Source organism: Psammomys obesus, unplaced genomic scaffold (assembly GCF_907164565.1).
Source record: "Psammomys obesus unplaced genomic scaffold, mPsaObe1.curated_primary_1811, whole genome shotgun sequence".
Lineage (NCBI taxonomy): Eukaryota > Metazoa > Chordata > Mammalia > Rodentia > Muridae > Psammomys > Psammomys obesus.
The window spans coordinates 3,819,334-3,837,970 of NW_026585643.1; the positions used below are offsets into that span (position 1 = coordinate 3,819,334).

At 41.2% G+C, this 18,637-nt stretch overlaps 1 protein-coding gene across 1 annotated transcript in view; it reads right to left on the reverse strand.

The window, feature by feature from the left end:
* Positions 1 to 18,637, reverse strand: part of Micu2 (mitochondrial calcium uptake 2) — a 70,322-nt gene that overhangs the window by 23,119 nt on the left and 28,566 nt on the right. The window contains exons 3-6 of the mRNA XM_055617106.1: positions 8,834 to 8,865; positions 8,667 to 8,742; positions 2,685 to 2,732; positions 1,092 to 1,174 (exon numbers count right to left, since the gene is read on the reverse strand). Of these exons, the coding sequence (XP_055473081.1) occupies positions 1,092 to 1,174; positions 2,685 to 2,732; positions 8,667 to 8,742; positions 8,834 to 8,865 (239 nt within the window). The remainder of the gene's footprint in view (positions 1 to 1,091; positions 1,175 to 2,684; positions 2,733 to 8,666; positions 8,743 to 8,833; positions 8,866 to 18,637) is intronic.

The following is an 18,637-nucleotide window of genomic DNA, read 5'->3' on the forward strand; positions in this document are numbered from 1 at the left end:
ACACACACACACACACACACACACACACACACACACACATATATATTAAAGAGAGTGCTATTTGTTTCATATCTCAAAGACTTTAAAAACAAATAGCCACAGCTGGGCCTTTAATCCCAGTACTGGGAAGGCAAAGGCAGGTGGATCTCTGTGAGTTTGAGGCCAGCCTGGTCTACATAGGGAGTTCAGGACAGACAGAGATACATAAAGACACCCTGTCCTGGAAAACAAAAAACAAAAACCAACCAAACAAAAACTACCAAAACTAAAACCCCCAAACCCAACCAACCAACCAAATAAATGCTACAAATCAGTCATTTATGTATACATGTAATCTGTCACTCATGTATCGTCATTAGTTTATCAATAATGCCGACAATCAACTAAGTTATGCACCATGTGTCCCCATACCCCCCCCCCCCCAGCATCGCATTTAACAGAGTGGAATTCACTGTTTGGAGAACTACATCCTCAGAAAAACATTAACGACTTCAGCTGTATTTACATCTTTTCAAATATTAGCTATACTCAGATCCTAAAAAATTGCATTAATTCATATTTTTGGCCTTATTATTCTTCATGAAGTTACAGTTCTATTATTTTATTATATGAGAGTAATTAAAAACATCTTTACCACATAATCTTTAAAGCATATGGTCTATGAAGCCATTTTTACTTTATAATTATATATTGAAGTCATGAAAACAAAATCCTGAAAATGCAGATGCTCAAAACTTATTTCTCCTTTTAGAATCTTATCTATTTTCTTGTCAATTTTCCCAAGATTGTATTTAAGGAAAAATTTTTAAAAATTTATTTATTTTAATTTTATATATATGAGTGTTTTGCCTGAATGTATGTTTGTGTACTATGTGTGCGTCTGGTACCTGCAGGGGTCAGAAGAGGGCATCATATCTCCTGGAACTGGAGTTATAGACAGTAGTAAGCTGTCACGTGGGTGCTGGAATGGAACCCAGGTCCTCTGCAAGCAGCCATTAGAAATAGTTTTGAGCATGCAAACGGATTGATATTTCATATGTGAACACTGAAGATCATTTTGACTTTTACCCCAACAACACACATGTGCTCACCTTAATGAACTCCTTCCTCTCAATCATCTCATTGCCATCTGCATCCAGCATTTTGAAAGCGACATGGAACCCAGAGTGAGGCTCTGCAAGGAAGTGAACAATGAATAACTGTTTAGTTGTTGGTGAAATGCTAAGCATTTGTAGCTAGAAAAACTTTCAAATTTGAAATAAATGACCAAAAAGTATATAAACAAGAGCTAGACAGAGAAAAGAAAGAGCTGTTTCATTTTTTTTCCTTCTTCTTTTTTGAGGCCTGGCACACACCACCACCACTGCACAGGCGAGAAGAAGGTTCTCTTCCAAACAGTACTTCATGTTAAAGCTCCCACTGTGTGGCATCTCCATGGAGCTGCGGCTGTGTTACTCACCCTTTACAACAAATTACTGTGAGAACTTGCTTCTTGACCTTCATCTCTGGCTTTCTTGTATTCTCACAGCACTCCTGCCATCCTCATAGCAATTATTATTATTATCATCATTATTGTTTTCCTTTCTTAGTTTTTTAAACTTTTTATTTTGCCATCTTTCAACATATTATAATAAAGTACAGTGGCAGGCCCATATACTGTTTAGCCAGCTTCCTCTAATGTTAACTTTTACATACCACAGCAGACTTAGCAAGACTAAGGTATTGGTATGGCATTATGAACCACGAACCATAAAGCACATTGTATGCTTGTCACTAATGTTGTGTTGGGTTTTAGAATCAATGCAAGTTATGCTTCACTCAGTCGCCAAGGCTGTCAGTCTCATCCATGTATGAGCATACCTCAGTCTTTCCTTTGTTTTCACCACTGGACTACTTCTGAAGGTCAAGCATCTTGTTCAGTGTCAAAGTTGTTTTATTAAAAATATTCCCAAGAGGCCAACCATGGTGACCCATCCTTTAATCCCAGGGACAGAGGCAGGTAGAGCTCTGAGTTCAAAAGAGTTCCAGGCCAGCTCGGGTCACACTGTGAGACTCTCTCAACAGAACAAAACCAAAACTCACAAAATAAAACAACAAAATTCTCTCTCCCCCCTGAGGCTAACCATGATATTCTCTCTCTCTGAGAGAGCACTAACCATGGTTTTTCTCTGTGTTTTGCCTCAGAAACAAAGCTACAGGGTATGTGGGGGTGGAAAAGTTGTCATTTTCTAGATGTGGAGATTAAGGCTCCTGTGTGTGTGTGGATGTGCACATGTACACACATATGCACATGTCTGTGGTGTATGCATGTGAGCTCATCTGAGCATGTCCGTGTTCACATGGACGTCAGGACTTTGTAGCTTCGGCTCTTGGTCCCACTTTACTGCTGTCTCTCAATCTGGAGCGTTTCTGGGATTCACCAGACAGACTAGCCCGTGGGGCCCACTCTCTCAGTACTACAACCACAGATGCACCTTTGTGCCTGGTTTTTCCTGAGGGCTGGGAATCTGAACTCAGGTTCTCTCTCTACTAAGCACTTCACTTTCACCCACTGAACCATCTCACCGTTCCTGTTACCAGTGTTTTTAGTGATAAAGACACAAACAACAAATTTCAAAAGTTCTGCTTGCTAAGGATGAGAATGTCACATGGCTGTTATAAAGAGAAGTGGTATGGGTACTTACTTGTGAGGATTGTAAGCAAAAAAAGATACTCGGTATATGAAATTACCCCTGGAGGAGAAAAAATAAGAACAAATCAGGAGATAAATTTTAGATGAGAGCCACGGAAATAACGAATACTGAAACTTCACCTCTGTAAAAATTGTGGAAACCACAGTACAACAGGAGTTGAAGTACAGCCTGGTTTAAAAAGAAAGACATCATGCGTCATCAAGGTTTGCCTCCAGTAAGAAGGTCATGATAGTGGATCTTATGTGCTGGTTTGACTGGGCCAAAATTGTCCATTATTTCCGGGTGTGCCTGAGGGTTCTCCAGTTAAAATTAGCCTGTGACCTGGTAGACTCAGCAGCGCAGGCTGACCTCTCAGTGTGTGGGCATCATCTAATCTGTCCAGTAAGACACTGAGGGAAGAACAAACAGGCCTGCCTCCTCCCTTTCCTTATCTGCTATGACACATCACTGTATCCTTTACCCTTCCATTCCTGGCTCTCCTGGTGTTCAGGCCTTTGGGCTTAGACTGAGTCCCACTGATGGCTTTCCTGGGTCTCCAGCTTAAAGAGGTCATACAAACCTGCACGTCTCTGTGGGTTCTGTTTCTTTGGACAACACTGATGGATGCTGTTTAGCAAGTAACAGAAATTCTTTAGCAGTCCATCTTGTAGGTTATGTAATTTAGACTTAATTTTCCTACATGTAACACCTTGATTGAAGGAAACTTAAAATTTTAGTAGCATAGCTTTGGACATACAGAAGTCAAATTATATTAGTTAAAATATAACAATTCAATCTTTATTTCAGTGTCTTTCTTTCTCTTTGAGAAACCATTCTTTTCATTCTCAAAAACACAGTTTGGGTGGGGCGCTTTGCTTTTCCTTCCATGAGATTAAAGGAGGGATGGCGTCTTAGGTTTCTATTGCTGCGATAAAACACTATGACAAAAGCACCTTGGAGTGGAAAGGGTTTACTTTTGTTTATAGTTCTATATAACAGTCCCATATAGCAGGAAGTCAGGGCAGGAACTGAAGTAGAGGCCATGGGGGAATGCTGCTCAATGGCTTGCTCAGCCTGCTTTCTTATACCAACCAAGGGTGGCACCTCCCACAGTGAGGGGGGCCCTCCCACATCAATCATCAATCAAGAAAAGGTATTACAGACTCGCCTACAGAGGCATTTTCTCAATTAAAATTCCCTTTTCTGGGATTGGCTACGTTGTGTTATGACCTAGTCTGTGTTATGCTGACAGAACACTAGCCAGCAGAGATAGGCAAGTGGCTTTAGGGTGAAGCTGGTGAACAGGCGGTAGGACTGTGGTTCTAGGGACTGGTTCATGACTGAAGCTGGGCTACTATGAATGGTACTGCATGATTTCTGAGAATGGTGGGTCACTGACTTCTTTTGTGGGGAGTGTATGTGTCAACTTGATGATTTGAGAGTTATAATTAGAAATATGAGGCCATGAGCAAAGTGACTGGAATTGGTGCAACACAGTATTTAGAGCCCCAGAGCCTATATTTAAGTGGGAGGCTTGAAAAATGGGTATTGGGTATGTCTTAGCTCCAAATCAAGCTAGCTTTGGGTCTATATTTGATCACTTAATAGACTTCCTTTTTCGGGTAGTGATTTTTTTTTTTTCTTTTGGTTGCTGCAATGAGAGAATCAATAGTAAACACAGAAGTTTGACTTTTAACAAGAATGGCTACTGGAGGAATTAAAAATATGTCTTCTCTGTGCTGGGCCTGTAATCCCAGCACTTGGGGAGGGAGAGGCAGGCGGATCTCTGTGAGTTTGAGGCCAGCCTGGCCTACAAATCGAGTCTAGGATGACCAAGGCTATACAGAGAAATCCTGTCTAAAAACATAAAAAAAAAAAAAAAAAAAAAAAAAGAAGTGTCTGGATTAGAAACTTGGTATAACAGCAAAATGCATAATTTACAACTGAGCCCACTTTATCATGAATAATTCAATGACAGACATAACCACATAGAATAAAGATACTTGGTTACATATTATTATATTAGATAATGAAACTCAGATCCAGTAATTATCAACTCATGAGTCTTACTTTGTCTGTCGGTCCCCACCTTTCACTAAATGGTTTTGATTTCACTTCAAAGCCTACAGGTAAACAATCCAAAAGCTGGGTGCTGACTTCCTAACAATGACCAGCCCTATCAGAGGCAGAGTGGGTTTTGGAGCAGTTGTGCTTTCTCAGAGTGAGGACATGGAGGACGTCTGCAGAAACTTCTTTCTAAAGACTATTCAGTGTTTACATGAAGGGAGAATAAATTCTATGTGTTTGTCATGTCTTGCTCCTGGCAGAAGTGAGGATCAAAGCATTTCATCCCTTGGCAGCCTCAAAAAAGGTAGAAAATAGTGTTTTTCTATATTTCAAAGTAATATAGGGAAGAAAGAAAGAAAGAAAGAAAGAAAGAAAGAAAGAAAGAAAGAAAATGAAAGAAGAAAAAGCTCAGTTTGTAGATTGTACTGGGCTTGGTGCCAAAGGAGACCTCTTTTCTTTAAACACAGGTAAATGTCCTTTAAGCATAGGCAATTTTTGAAAAAGAAAATTCCAGTGCCTTCCTCTGAAACACTGACTGAAGTAAAAGGTTTAAATAAACACTGCTGAGAAAGTGTAAAAACACTTGAGCTTGTATTCAAGACAAACAACAGAGAGCCTGCAGCACTCAGAATCTGCTCAGAGAGTGCTTCTAGAGAGACCCATACCTGAGGGCACTCAGGAACACAGCGCAGTACCTATTCGCTGAACGGCAAACTGACTGCTGCTAAGAGGCAGTTTCGAAGCTGCATGATGAACAAGGACATGTTTTATTATTTTAAATTTATTTTCTGTGTATTGGTGTTTTACCTGTATATGGTGATGACCACATGCTTGAGCTACAGACAGCTGGGAGCTGCCATGTGGGCACCGGGAACTGAACCTGGAAGAATAGTCAATGCTCTCAACCACCAACTCATCTCTTCAGCCCAAGCAAAGAAATGTTTTAAACATCTACTTTTAAAAATTTAATAAAGAATCTTTACGGGGTCCTAGGAAAGGTGAGTGAACAGTTCTTATGCTTGCAGAAATATTTTGAAGTTGGAACCACAGTCAGACATGGTCTTGTGAGTAACAGCATTTTGAGAAACTTGTTCCCCAAGGAAGCTGGGTTATCCCTCTTCCATGGGGAGATATATATATATATATATATACACACACACACATCTTACAACAATGTGTCTTGTAATTAATGGTCAGAAAATCCTTGAGGAAAGCGTGATATTGAGAATTTAGCTTAGTTTAAAAATTCAGAAATTGTAACTTATAATTTACTTTTCTTTAATGAATAGTGAATTATTTTTATTTTTATCTCAAAACTCTACCTTTGGCTGGTTATGTTATAAATTCTGATGGATCGTATATAGGGTGAAGTGGAGCATCTTAAATTGTTCTTTACACAGTTTTATTAACATTGGCAATGAAGTACAGGTGACTAAATCAGCTGTTGAACCTTTCCTTCTTCTTGGAAATATATATTTCAATGGAAAACAAAAATAAATAAGCAAACAAAAGTCTCCGTTAAATCCTTCCTCAAGGTTTTTCTATTTGTGATGATTAAACTCCATTGTTAATTCACCTGACTGGTGGGCTAGCGGCTGGTTCATGTGCGTGACAGAAGCGCCAGGACCAAGCAGAGCGGACTGGGTTCCAGAGGGACAAAGGGAAGCAGCACTAGCAACCAAAGGACTGGCAGGGTAGCTTGGAGAACCCACAGAGACTCAGAGCCACAAGACCAGCAGTGACGCTCTACCGTCAGGGTGGAGAGCAAAGGCCTAGCTGAGAGTAAATGCAGGTGGCCACAGTGGAGAGACTGGCAATACTGCTCACAGCACAAGCCACAGTTTAGGTTTTGGGGAGAAAGCGTAGTCCATCTCGGTGAGCAGTTCCGTACTGTTACTCCTCATGACATGAAGGGCTGTGGCTGGCTGCCATCTTGACCAGAAACCTACTGTTTAAGACTGATACCTTGGGGGCCTGAGAACAAGGGACAATGGCTAGGGGTAGATCTTTTCAATTGAGAATAACTAAAGTCTGACAGCCATAAGCTTGGGGCCAGTGGGTAGTCAACCTCAAGAGGCATCTATTTGCCAGGAGGATCCTGTCATAAAGACTAGAATTCGGAAGATATAGGAAACTACTTGTCCACAGTTGCAGCCCTCCTGCAGTGTTTAACACTTAGTGGGTTTTGAAAGTAAATGATCATGTCTGTCTGTAGCGATCTCAGTTCCTTATTCCCAACATACTTGGGGGATGCCCTCAAGAATGAGTGAGGCTCTTCCGGATAACAACTCCTGAGTCTCAGGAAGATGGGGAAATCTGTCTGGCCCACGGGCTGCAAAGCTTACTGTGGCCAGCAGAGGGCCCTATATTCATTGAAGGGAAGCTGCCCAAGTGAAGCCTGCTCTGGCTGACTTCTAACCAGCCCAGTCCAGGCTCACACCAGTGTGAACCACAGCAAGACAAAGACAATACAGTTTTAGAAAAGAAACAAAATAGAAAAACTGTTAGTCAAAATGAGAAAGAGGGAGGATGCAATCAAATTAGAGATGAAAACAGTGGTACTACAGCAGATACCAATGAAATCCAAGGATCATTTGAAGGACTACCTTGAAAATTTATATTAAAAAATCAAACCAAACCAAAACAAAACAAACAACCCTAGAAAACCAAAAAGAACTGGATTCACAGACACAGGTACCATACCAAAGTTAAATCAAGAGGGCATAATTAACTCAGACAGATCTATAACAAGTAATGAGATTGAAGTAGAGAGGATCTCACACTAGCACCATCAGGATTCCTTCCCTCATTTTCCCAAACCTACCTAGCAGACACTGCTAATGATCTTCAGACTGCTGCATAACATAGAAAGGCAAGAAAATCATAAACCTCACTGTGAGAAGCCGGTATTAACCCTGATACCAAAAACACATAAAAAACACAGCAGCAACAAAAAACCTGTAGACCGATTTTACTGATAAACACACACAAAAATTCTCAAAATTTGCAAGTTAAATTTGCATTAAGGAACACAAACACTATGCCCATGTTGGTTGTGTTCCAGGGACGCAATGATGGTTTAATATGTGTAAACCAAGGGATGTAATAGGAGCAAGATGCTGTGGAGAATGCCTGTAGTCTCAGCACTCAGGGAGGCAGAGGCAGGGAGATTGAGTTTGAGGCCAAAGTGGAGTCCAGGACAATCAAGTCTACAGAGAAACCCTGTTTTGAAAAAAACCAAACTAAGAAAAAAAAAGTTTAAAAAGAGATGTGACATGGACTTAAGGACTGAAATCACATCATCATTTCAATCAGTGCAGGGAAAGCTTTTGACACACTTAGGCACCAGGGTACAGCCTTGCAAGGGCTAGGCTTCCAGGGGTGTGCCTGCATGCCTGGCCCAACTCTCCTCTTTAACGTGTTCTCTCAGCCTCTGTGAAACATTCTTATGGTTTCCCTCTGCTTCTCTGGTCATTCTCCCCAAGACAGGGTTTCTCTGTGTAGCCCTGGCTGCCCTGGAACTCACTCTGTAGCCCAGGCTGGCCTTGAACTCACAGACATGGCCTGCCTCTTAAAGGCGTGCACCACCACACAGTCTGCCTGGCCTCTTTATGAGCCTTCAGCATTGCAGGGTGCTCCTCAGGGCTCTCTGAGGCCTTGATATCTCCTTACTTTACTCACAGACCTAATCTCCTTACTTTCCACTCTCCCTCATTCCTTTTCTAGGACTTAATCACTGATGTTCTAACAATTTATCTTTAATTGCTTAGAAAACTTGAGAAAGTTATCCCTTACTCAGTGAATCCTTTATTATGCCATGGAACACCTTAGCAGGTGGCATAAGCATCCCAGTTTAATTATCTAATTATCTAACACTACTTAGTTAAAACATATAAATACAGAAATCTAACAATGACTGAAAATTACCTTTATCACCCAGGTCTCTAAAAAAAGTTGATCCACCACGTGCTGTTTGGATTCCAGCCAGTACATCCTCAATGTCCTTTGAATATACAAATTAAAATCTTTCAATTTAAGGTATACAAGTTCATGTCATCCCAATCAAACAAATCAGAGCCCCTGGAACTACTTACCTTTCTTGAAAGCTTCTTGACTAATGTTTTACCTACAACAAAGAGAAACCATGACTTAGTACTTACATTTCTACCCCAAACACAGGCTGTACTAAGGAAGAAAATCCTTTCTAAAACAATTCAATTTTAGGTAAGAAATAAAGTTGGCAGTTTTAGTCAAGATCTCTAATGTAAAACCAGGGAACCAAAGAATTCCGAATCTAACACAAAGATACTAACTATAGTTTCTGCAAGATAATTTTCAGTCTCATACACTTGAAATCTTACAGTCTTTATTCCTCGTGGGCATTGTGCATCGGTTTGTGCCATCTGATTCCTTTCTCCACTTGTGTTAATCAGTCTTTTTGGTTTCACTGATATAAGTCACATCTGTGATTTGGAAAGCTATCCTATTCTGAACCTAGAACATTGTCTCAAGGTTTCCATTTTCCAGCCCAGTTTGAGAGGCGACCAAGACTGTCCATTCTGAGGTGAAGTTGCTCTCTGTAATAAGCTTTTACTACTACTATTACTGTGTGCTGGCATAGGCACGCCACAGCCTGTGTAGGGCAATCAACTTTCAAGAGCTCCTTTTCCTTTCCTCCTTGCTTAGGAGGCGGGTCTCTCATGTTTTTGCTATGGTGTGTACTTCAGGCTAGCTGGCCTGTAAGTTTCTGGGAAAGTCACATGTCTCTGCCTCTCATCTCATTGTACAAGTGCTGGGATTACAGATGTGTGCCACCGTGTTTGTCTTCTTACGTGGTGTAATATATATATATATTAATTTTTGTTTGTTTTTGAGATAGGTTATAATATATAGCCCAGACTGTCCTGGGACTTGCTTTGTAGTACAGGTACCCATGAGACCGGCCATTGTATGCTTCATTTCATGATTTGTGTGGCAACATGCCCAGGTGTATTTTAACTCTTAATCTTACAGCTTAATTATGCATATAATTATGGAGGCAGTTTTATCACTTTTAATTAAAATTCAAAACATTAGCTTAAAAGAAATTGATCATGATTCAGATTTATCATGATGCTTTTCTTTTTTTCTTTCTTGAGGGATAGTCTTGTTATGCTGCTCAGGCTGGCCTGAAACTTGTGATCCTCCTGCCTTGGTTTGTGCCATCATGCTTGGTCTCTCCTAACATTTGTTCTAAGGTTTATGCCACAGATTCCATTACTATGTATATTTCAATTTTTAGATGTAAACGTTAGTCCTACTAGTTTTCAAAAGAGACTGCCCTCTGTTGGGAAGGCATGTGAGGCAGCAATAACTGACAGGTGAAAGTAGAAGAGAATCAAGAATCCTGGCTTCTTATATGTGATAGTTAGATCCCATTTTGGACTTAAAAAATAAAATCACGTGCTTAAAAAAAACTACTTGACACGGAATGAGTTAAGGTAATGTCTGCTTGCTGGCAACTGAAAGTCAGGCTGCTAACCAGCTACCCCAATAACATTCAATATCAGAGAAATGGCAATAAGCAGTACAATAAAGTCATGAGTGAATTAAGCAATATACTACCAGAATTATAGGCAAGAAGTAAATTATAAAAGCTCCTGAAGAAGGGATAGCTCATATCTACTTAATTGTGTAGTGGAGTGCTTAGTTTTTTAGCATGGAAGTGTGGAGTTAGTAACTGAATAAAAAACATTAGATTTCATAGCATCCCTCCCCCAGATCTGGGGCTGTGCTCTGGTATTATCTTCATCTTACATATAAAACTAACAAGCAAGAGGATAAAGGTCCCAATGCTGGCATGGAGAAATCTGTATTCCCCACCAGATTCCTCAAAAACCAGGCACTGAACAACTTGGACCAAGTGAAGATAGTCATGGGAACTATGGACTCTTTACAGAACGCTGCATATTTTTGACTATAAAGGAAGTTTTGTTGTAAATAAAAATTAAAGCAGAAACACTGGTTATTTCACGTTATATTTCAGGATATTTGATCCCATTGTGAACCCAAAATTGTGAACTGTGAAACCCTGTCCCTTGTTTGGTTTGGTTGAGCCTTAACACACACCTATATATTGAATCTAATAAAAGTTAGCCCTAAGTGAAGAGTTAGAGGAAGAAACCAGCTGACAGGGATTAAAGAGTAGGAGGGACTTTGAGTTGAGGGGTATTTAAGACAGCGTGGAGAAGAAACAGAGCTCTTAGCTCAAGCTCTGGTTTTAGCTCAGGCTTCAGCTCCTCAGCTCCCTAGCTTTTTGGGCTTTGAACTAGCAAGCCTTAGTTTTTTAGCCTTTTCCTCCTGGGCTGTCAGTTGTACTAGTGAGCCTTTTGGGTTTTCTTCCATTCAGACCTGAGCTGAAACGGAAGATCAGCTGAGTGCTTTCTCTCCTTCTCTGAGCTAGCCCGTTTTCACCCCAGCATCTGGTTCCTGGGTCTTTATTGGTAAAATAGAATGGTTGGTATTTTCCTTCTTTTAAATAACAGTGTTAATTATAAAGTTTGTTAATTTGAATATGGGAATCCGATCATCAAACAGAGGAGTAGATGATGTAAGTAGCAGGCTGATCTGGTGGCTTGATATGCCAGGAAGAGGCCTATGTTTACCACATCACTCAGCAGTCACAGGAGCATGGAGGCGGGAGCTGGTACCAGCCTTTGCTTTATAAACACGGGAACTAAATGAAATGCTTCAACTGTCAAAGAGGAAGAGATTGGTATGTTCTAGGCACTAAGCAAGTCTTCCAGGCTAACACTATTTGCTGTCACACTACAAAACAGTACAAACTGATGTTGAGAAATGAGCTTTAAAAGATGAATAGTAAAATTCCTTTCAGTTTCTCATTGAAAGAAATACAAAAGTAAAAGAGAAATCATGTGTACAATACTTTTTACACAGTCTGAGAGGCACCAGTGGGCACAACAGTGAGTCAGTTGATGAGCAGGAGAAATGCCTGCAGAAAATAGGAGAGAAAAGTGGCAACTTTCCTGCTTCTAAGAAGAGATGCAATCTGTTCCAAAGATTATAGAGGACAGATTGGAAATGCAGCCAGTCCCCAGTTGGGGTGGGCTGGCGATGCATCAGGGGACAAGTAAGTTTTAAGTTATTTTAAGTTATTTGTCACCTTACAGAGTGACAACTAAGAATATCCTTGTTGGGCTACATTTCAACAGGGTGTGTGTATTTTCAAGAAAGCCCAGAATGAAAATGTTATATATCAAGTGACTGTAAAACTGGCTCTTCTTGTACCATCCGAGAATATGGAATTTTTGGTTCAGCTGAAGTGGGGATATGAGACCCATACAGCCCTTGGGAGTCTTCATAGCTGATGTATTTTTAAGCAGTGACTTTAGCATCTCTCTGTGATTTGAAAACTTTTAAATTTCTATGTTCAACACTGCATTACAGTACAGAAGCAGCTTAGGTGTCCACAGCAGATAAAAGGGAAAAGAAAACATGTTCTTCATACACGACGGCATTTTATTCAGCCACAAAGAAGTGTCATTTGCAGGAAAGCAGACTGGAGAGCAGCATATTAAGTCAATTAGAGCAGGCTCAGAAAGACAAACACATTTTCTTTCATGTGCAGAATCTTAATAAAAATAGACATAAAAGAAAGGAAGAGGATGGCTGAGGGAAGAAGAGAGAAGGATGGGAGGTGAACGTGATCAAGCTTTGTAACAGGCAGCTATGGAAATGCCATGCTGTCCTGACACTCATGACTCAGGACACTAAAAGATGCTATACATGATGATGTTCTCTGTCCATCTTTATTACTCCAGGGCAAAACTGTGCTCTTGAAATCTAAAAATAGTGCTTCTTGATAAATGTAAACAAATAAAAAAATTTATTATTGAAAAGTTGATGAGAAAAGTTCCTGTTAGGCAGGAAAAAGAAATCATGAGATTTTAACAAATAATTTGATAATACTTTAAGAAGTCTTAGTGTTTGTATTTCATGATTACAAGTTCAGAAAACTATTTTAGAATCAGTTAGGCAAAGACTTATTAAAACTATACTATGAAATTATTCATATTAGTAAAATAACTAGGAAATTTAAATGCTCCAATAAAAGGGAACCAATTAAATTATGGCATACTAATGAAACTGTCAAAATATTTTCAAACAACACTGACAAAGAGAAACTATTATGCATTAAACAGAAAATGTTAGGTTATAAAGCACATGGTTACAGCTACAAAGACAATGAGTAAAATGGCGTGTTTTAGAGGGTAAACCTTGTGGCATGTGAATAATACCTTTGAAAAAAAAAAATTGTAGGCAAAAAAAAACAAAAAACAAAAAACAAAAAACAAAAAAGGTGTGTGCTAATAACGCTATGACTGCTAGGTGGCGACCACCTGCTTCTGGCTGCCTGTATTTTCTACTCTACAGATGGAAATGCCTTACTTTTTAAAACTGACAGACTTTTCCTCACGCGCATTTGATCATGCTCACAGCTCTATGTTCTACAGATCTACAGTCAGGAGAGGCTTTGGCACTAACCCAGTGACACAATGGGTCTGAATCCAGGTCCATGTGACTCCCATGTACAACCCTTTGCCCTAGCATAACAACACATTCATGGTAAGTCACCTCACATGTGTTCAAATACTTCTCAAACTTAACCGCTCAGAGTAAGTACCTTAAGGGTGTTTGGTAAGAATGCAGGGGCATGGAGAGACCGTTACGCAGAGGGAACAGAGCGATGAGCCATTTCTGCGCCTCTAGCCCAGATCTGAACCTAAAAGAGCCTAAAAGGTGGCAGAATACATTTTCAGCAGCAGGAGTGGCACCATTTTCATTTTTCCTGAGATCATATCATCCATAATGAGTGAATTTCAGCTGCATTCACAGAGCTGCAGACACCTGCTTGCTCTGCTGTAGAAAACAGTTGAGCCAGAACACACTCCATCACTTTGGTTTTCTAAATCTACACTGATTAACCTGTTTTTCAGTTTTAACCCTGATACTGGCTGAGCTTATCTTAAAAATGTTTCTGTGTATCCTCCCTCACTGTAAAGTCTCTTTAAACTGTAGGAAACGTTGACTAATTCCTCTAACATCACTAAAAATCTGGAGGAGTCACATGTAACATTTTTGTGTTTTCCCCTAACAAGCAGAAGGGACACCACTGCAGGGTTCCGCGTGGGTTCCCACGCCACCTTGCATCATTTGGCTGACGCTTTACTACCAGCTTTCTCAACACACTGAGGTGGAACAGATTCGCGAAGCTTCTCACTTCCCCTGTGTAGAGAAGCCAGTATTCAAAGCCAGGCCCAGACGTACTCCTCCACCATGCTATGTGGACTGCCTGTGGCTACCTTTGATCCCGGTGAGCCCTACAACTCACTCTCCTATCTGTCCATTATTCCTCACTTGCTCATGTCATGACTTCTCACAGGCTCAGCATACATCAACCATTATAGTCTGTCTGTACACAGCAGCTCCCTCTTTTACTTTATCACAGGCTCTTGGTGATCCCCAGCTCCGGTTAGAATTCATTCTGCCTAATCCACACCAGAACAGGTTCAGTTGAGCCTAGAAAAACAGCCACATCTTTCTGCAAGACTCATTTAAATCCATTATTAATAGGCATAGGCATGACTTTGTTCTTAGTCTAGAAAATCACATTTTCCTTATGTGTGAGTCTATGTGCAGGGACCCTAGAGGACACACTGGGGAGTCGATTCTCTCCTTCTATCACGGAGGCTCAGGGACCCAACGCAGGTAGTCTGGGTGGTGGCAGGCACCTTCACCAGTTGTGTCATGTCATTGGCTCCACATGGAGCTTTAATGAGGCTACTGGCAATCACACTGTCCTTCTTATTCCACTATCTCTTTCTATTGAGGCTACTACTGTAAGCCCTCAATACCCTCCCTTCTCTTAAAACTTGTAACTGCTTCTCATTCCCTGAGAACATAGAAACAGAGACACGGTAACCATCCCTATACTGCTGGTATGGAGGGTCTTTCCACAATCCAGTTAATTCCAGCTAATTCCACAGTTAATTCCACTGTACTCCCTTACCCTGTCCTCATAGGGCCTCTGTCATAGAAGAATCCTCTCACTGTGCCTCAATCATCTCCCTCAGCCCACATTTCCACCCCATCTCCCATCTTACTTCTTCCCTTTAGGCAAGTGACCCCAGTGCTTACTTCACCTTTATCCAGCTCGCCCCCAACCTACTGCACTTAGGCATCCGCTTTCATACCAGCCCACCAAATGGTTCCTAGAAAAGACGTTGCTAACCCTCACGCTGCTGGCCAGTGCTGACCTCTTGGTCCTCATCTTGCTTGCTTCTCAACTGCACTTCTCATGATTATTTCTTCTCCTTGAAACCTCCTCATCTGAACTCACAGCAGCACCTGCATCTCCTGGTTCTGAGCTACTGCTCTCTTTCCTCTGTGTTCGCTCTAGCTCTAAATGCTCAAGTATCCTGGGGGTCAGCTCTCTGACTTGCCAAAAAGGTACTTGTCTGAACGTACTTCTGAGATCTCCCAAGCACCTTAGCCTTAAGTAACCCTGCACACTTGTGTGCTGGTATCCCTCATGTCTGAGAATTTTTCATAGTGACGGTGAGACTACATGAAGGGCTTAAAAAGGAGACAGCAGAGAAGAAACAGAGATAAAGGGTAGAGGTTCCAGGTAAGGGAGATGTACCTCTCCTGGCAAAGAGGGGAGGGAGGGAGAAGGCTCCAGCTAGGGTGGATTGAGAGGAATCTCAATGACTCCTCCACTTTCAGCCTTCATTTGCTCAGTTACAAAGAGGTATAATCTTATCATGAGAGAAGGAAGGGTATGGCAAAACAAAGAGGTTGGGAAGGAGAGAAATTTGGGAAAATGGACGAAGGAAGCTACAGAAAGCAAACTGACATATGAGGCAAATGACTTGGAGGATCTAGGTGAAGCTGAAGATGAACTTAGTGGCTCCAATCTGTACAGTGTGTGACTTCCCATCAGTTAAGGAGAGGGAGAAGAGAGCTATTGGCAAGCAGTCATCAGAGTGGCAGTCATAAGCCCTGGGGCTGCAGGCAAGGGGGAGAAGGGGGCCTTGGGGTGATGGGACAGTGGATGCCAGACATTTTTATGAGGTCAGAAATGCTTATCCTGGGTAGCAGGTAGAGTGGAGGATAATTAATTAGTTGTTGCCAGAGATCCCGAAATCTGAGACTAAAACTGGGACAGTTCCAGGTAGTAGCATGCAAGGTGAACGGTGAAGACAAAAGTCACTGAAAGAAGTGCAGCAGGAGAGAACTTAGAAAGGGAAGATGGCGCTCTGGCTGGATCACCTGTGCAAGGAGAGTACACAGCAGAGACCTGAGCCCACAGGAACCAGGTGAGAGGATCTGCCAGTGTCTATTTGGAAGTGCTATGCAGACAGCACTTACATAAGCCTCATTAATTGCTATTAATTAAGTGTATTATTTACCAAAAGGCCAAAAAGATAAACGCCAGGTAAATGAGTTTAAAATCTAATAAATCTTAGATTGCTTTGTATCATTTCATTTACCCAGAGACCACGGGTCAGTGGTTTGGCTTAGTTTTTCTTTGTTTTGCAGTTCATCATGATCCGTAGGAATGTAACCAAGATTATTTTATCCACGATGAAAAATGAAGATGAAGGACATCATATACATAAAGGAAGTATTATTTGGCCTGCAAAATTACTGAATTCTTGATTTGGCTCAGTGCCTTCTGATCATTTACCTGCATTCCAATGAATAATAGAAGTGGAAATGTCACAGCCTTTAATCAGAGTTTACTGTAGTCCTTTGAACATATTTTAGGGGTTATTTTGATGTCTTTTCCTGTAAAATCTCCTATCTGGTTGCAGTCCACAAGCAATTTCTGTTGCCTGCTTCTGTCCAGTGATCCTACGTGTTCTTGTGTTTTTGTAGTCTCAGGCTTTTGCAGTTGGGCCCTGGACATTTTAGATAATCCATTGTGCTAATCTGGGTACTCACTCCTTCCCCATGGCCCACACTGCCTGTGAATGTGCTGAGCGTTTGGCTGGACAGTTTTTAGTAAAGATGTGTTTGAATCTACACTCTAAAAGTGCTCAGCACTTGAGAGAACGCCCCAGTGAGGTCTACTGTTAAGTCACTCACAGGAACGGCACAGGATTTGGAGTTCTAAGTTCCTTCCTGACCTTACTAAGGTGTCGAGTCCAGACAATTTTGCCCTGCTGATTTGACTTGAACCCTGGGCACACACTGCTCTAGAGGTCATTTTTTAATTTAGGCTCCTGTGAAGGAATAGTTCCCATCGTGGGTGATTAATATTTGTTATGACCCTGGAAGGCTCCCCAGTTTTGTTCCCTTCCTAAGTGTTCTTTTGCAAAGCAGCCAACACATAGTTTAACCTGTTATCTTCACTGACTCTATCCCTGCCCTTTCAACTGCCTTTTACCACAACCTTCACATACCTACTCATCCATCCATCCATCCATCCATCTATCTATCTATCCATCCATCCATCCATCTATCCATCTATCCATCTATCTATCCATCTATCCATCTATCCACCTATCTCTCTCTCTTTGGAGACAGGGTTTTGCTTTCTATGGAGCTCATCTGGCCTCACACTAGCAACCCTCCAGCCTAAACCTCCAGAGTATTGGGATTACAGGCATGTGGTAGTGTGCCTCTGTACCTGTTTCTGAGAGTGCTTCAGTGCTTCAAAGTCTACTTTATGGTAAAAGTGAGGCTACTACCATCGGAGAGAGCCCAGAAGCTACTTATTCAACCAGCTTCTATCACCTAGGCAGAAAAAGCTCTTGTGGCCAGAGTTCTGCAGCCAGATGTAAGGGCAATGATGCTACTCTTTCTGAGTAATAGCATGATGGTCCAGCAAGTGGACCCCAGGTCTTCATCTTCTTTTCTGAATACTCTCTCTGCCTTTCCAGCCAGAAAAAGAGCAGCCAAGTCCCCAGTGTTCCCAGTGAAAGAGCATGCAAGGCAGAGACTCCACTCCACAAATAAGGAATGGGTGGGGAGGGTGCTCCCACTCTTTGCCTCCCCACAGTAAAGTACTAAAGTAAAGCCTAAAGCACTGCTCCTCCCAATAGAGTCCTCAGAGAGCTGTTCTGGCTGCAGCAGGAATGAGTCTAAAATGAGTTTCCATCTCATTGAGCTGCAACAGGTAGGGGAAGGAGCGATATTAAAGTACTTTAACATTTTCTTATTAATTTTAGTAGCCTTATTTCTATATAGTAGAACAGATATTTCTAAATTTCCTATAAAACCTCAGACTCATTTCTAGAGACTTTAAATGATGTTCTTAATTTTTTTTCTTTCAGTTTCAGTAACAGTAGATCTATGGGTTCTTTACTTTGCTATAACATCTATATTTACTCACTCTTACTGAATAGAATTCCCAGTGTGACCACGCTCTGGTTTATCCATTCTCTCACTAGTGGACGTGTGAGTGGTTTCCAGCTTTTCTGCTAACCCAACACTGCTGCTATAAACACTTTTTTGTATGTATCTTACGGCACACCAGCAAGTGTTCTATTGGGTATGGGGTATATACACCTAGGAATGCAAATGTTGCTCAAAAATTATGTAATATTTAATTTTGTAACACAGCTGTTTTCCAAAGCAGCTGGAGTTTTCCATTTCCAACCAAGAGTATGTAAAAGTCTTGGGAGCCGTCCACCTTTCATCTATAGCCTCCTCAACCCTTGTTATGAGACTTGCCAATATAACAGGTGTAAACTTTTATCTCACACAGGTACAGAGAAGGGAAGTGTTTATGTTCATTTCCTTGCTGCTGCTTCTGCGAATATCCATTCTTGCATTTTTAATAGCAATACAGAAGGAGGGAGGGGAGAGGAAGAGACCGAGAGAGGAGAGCT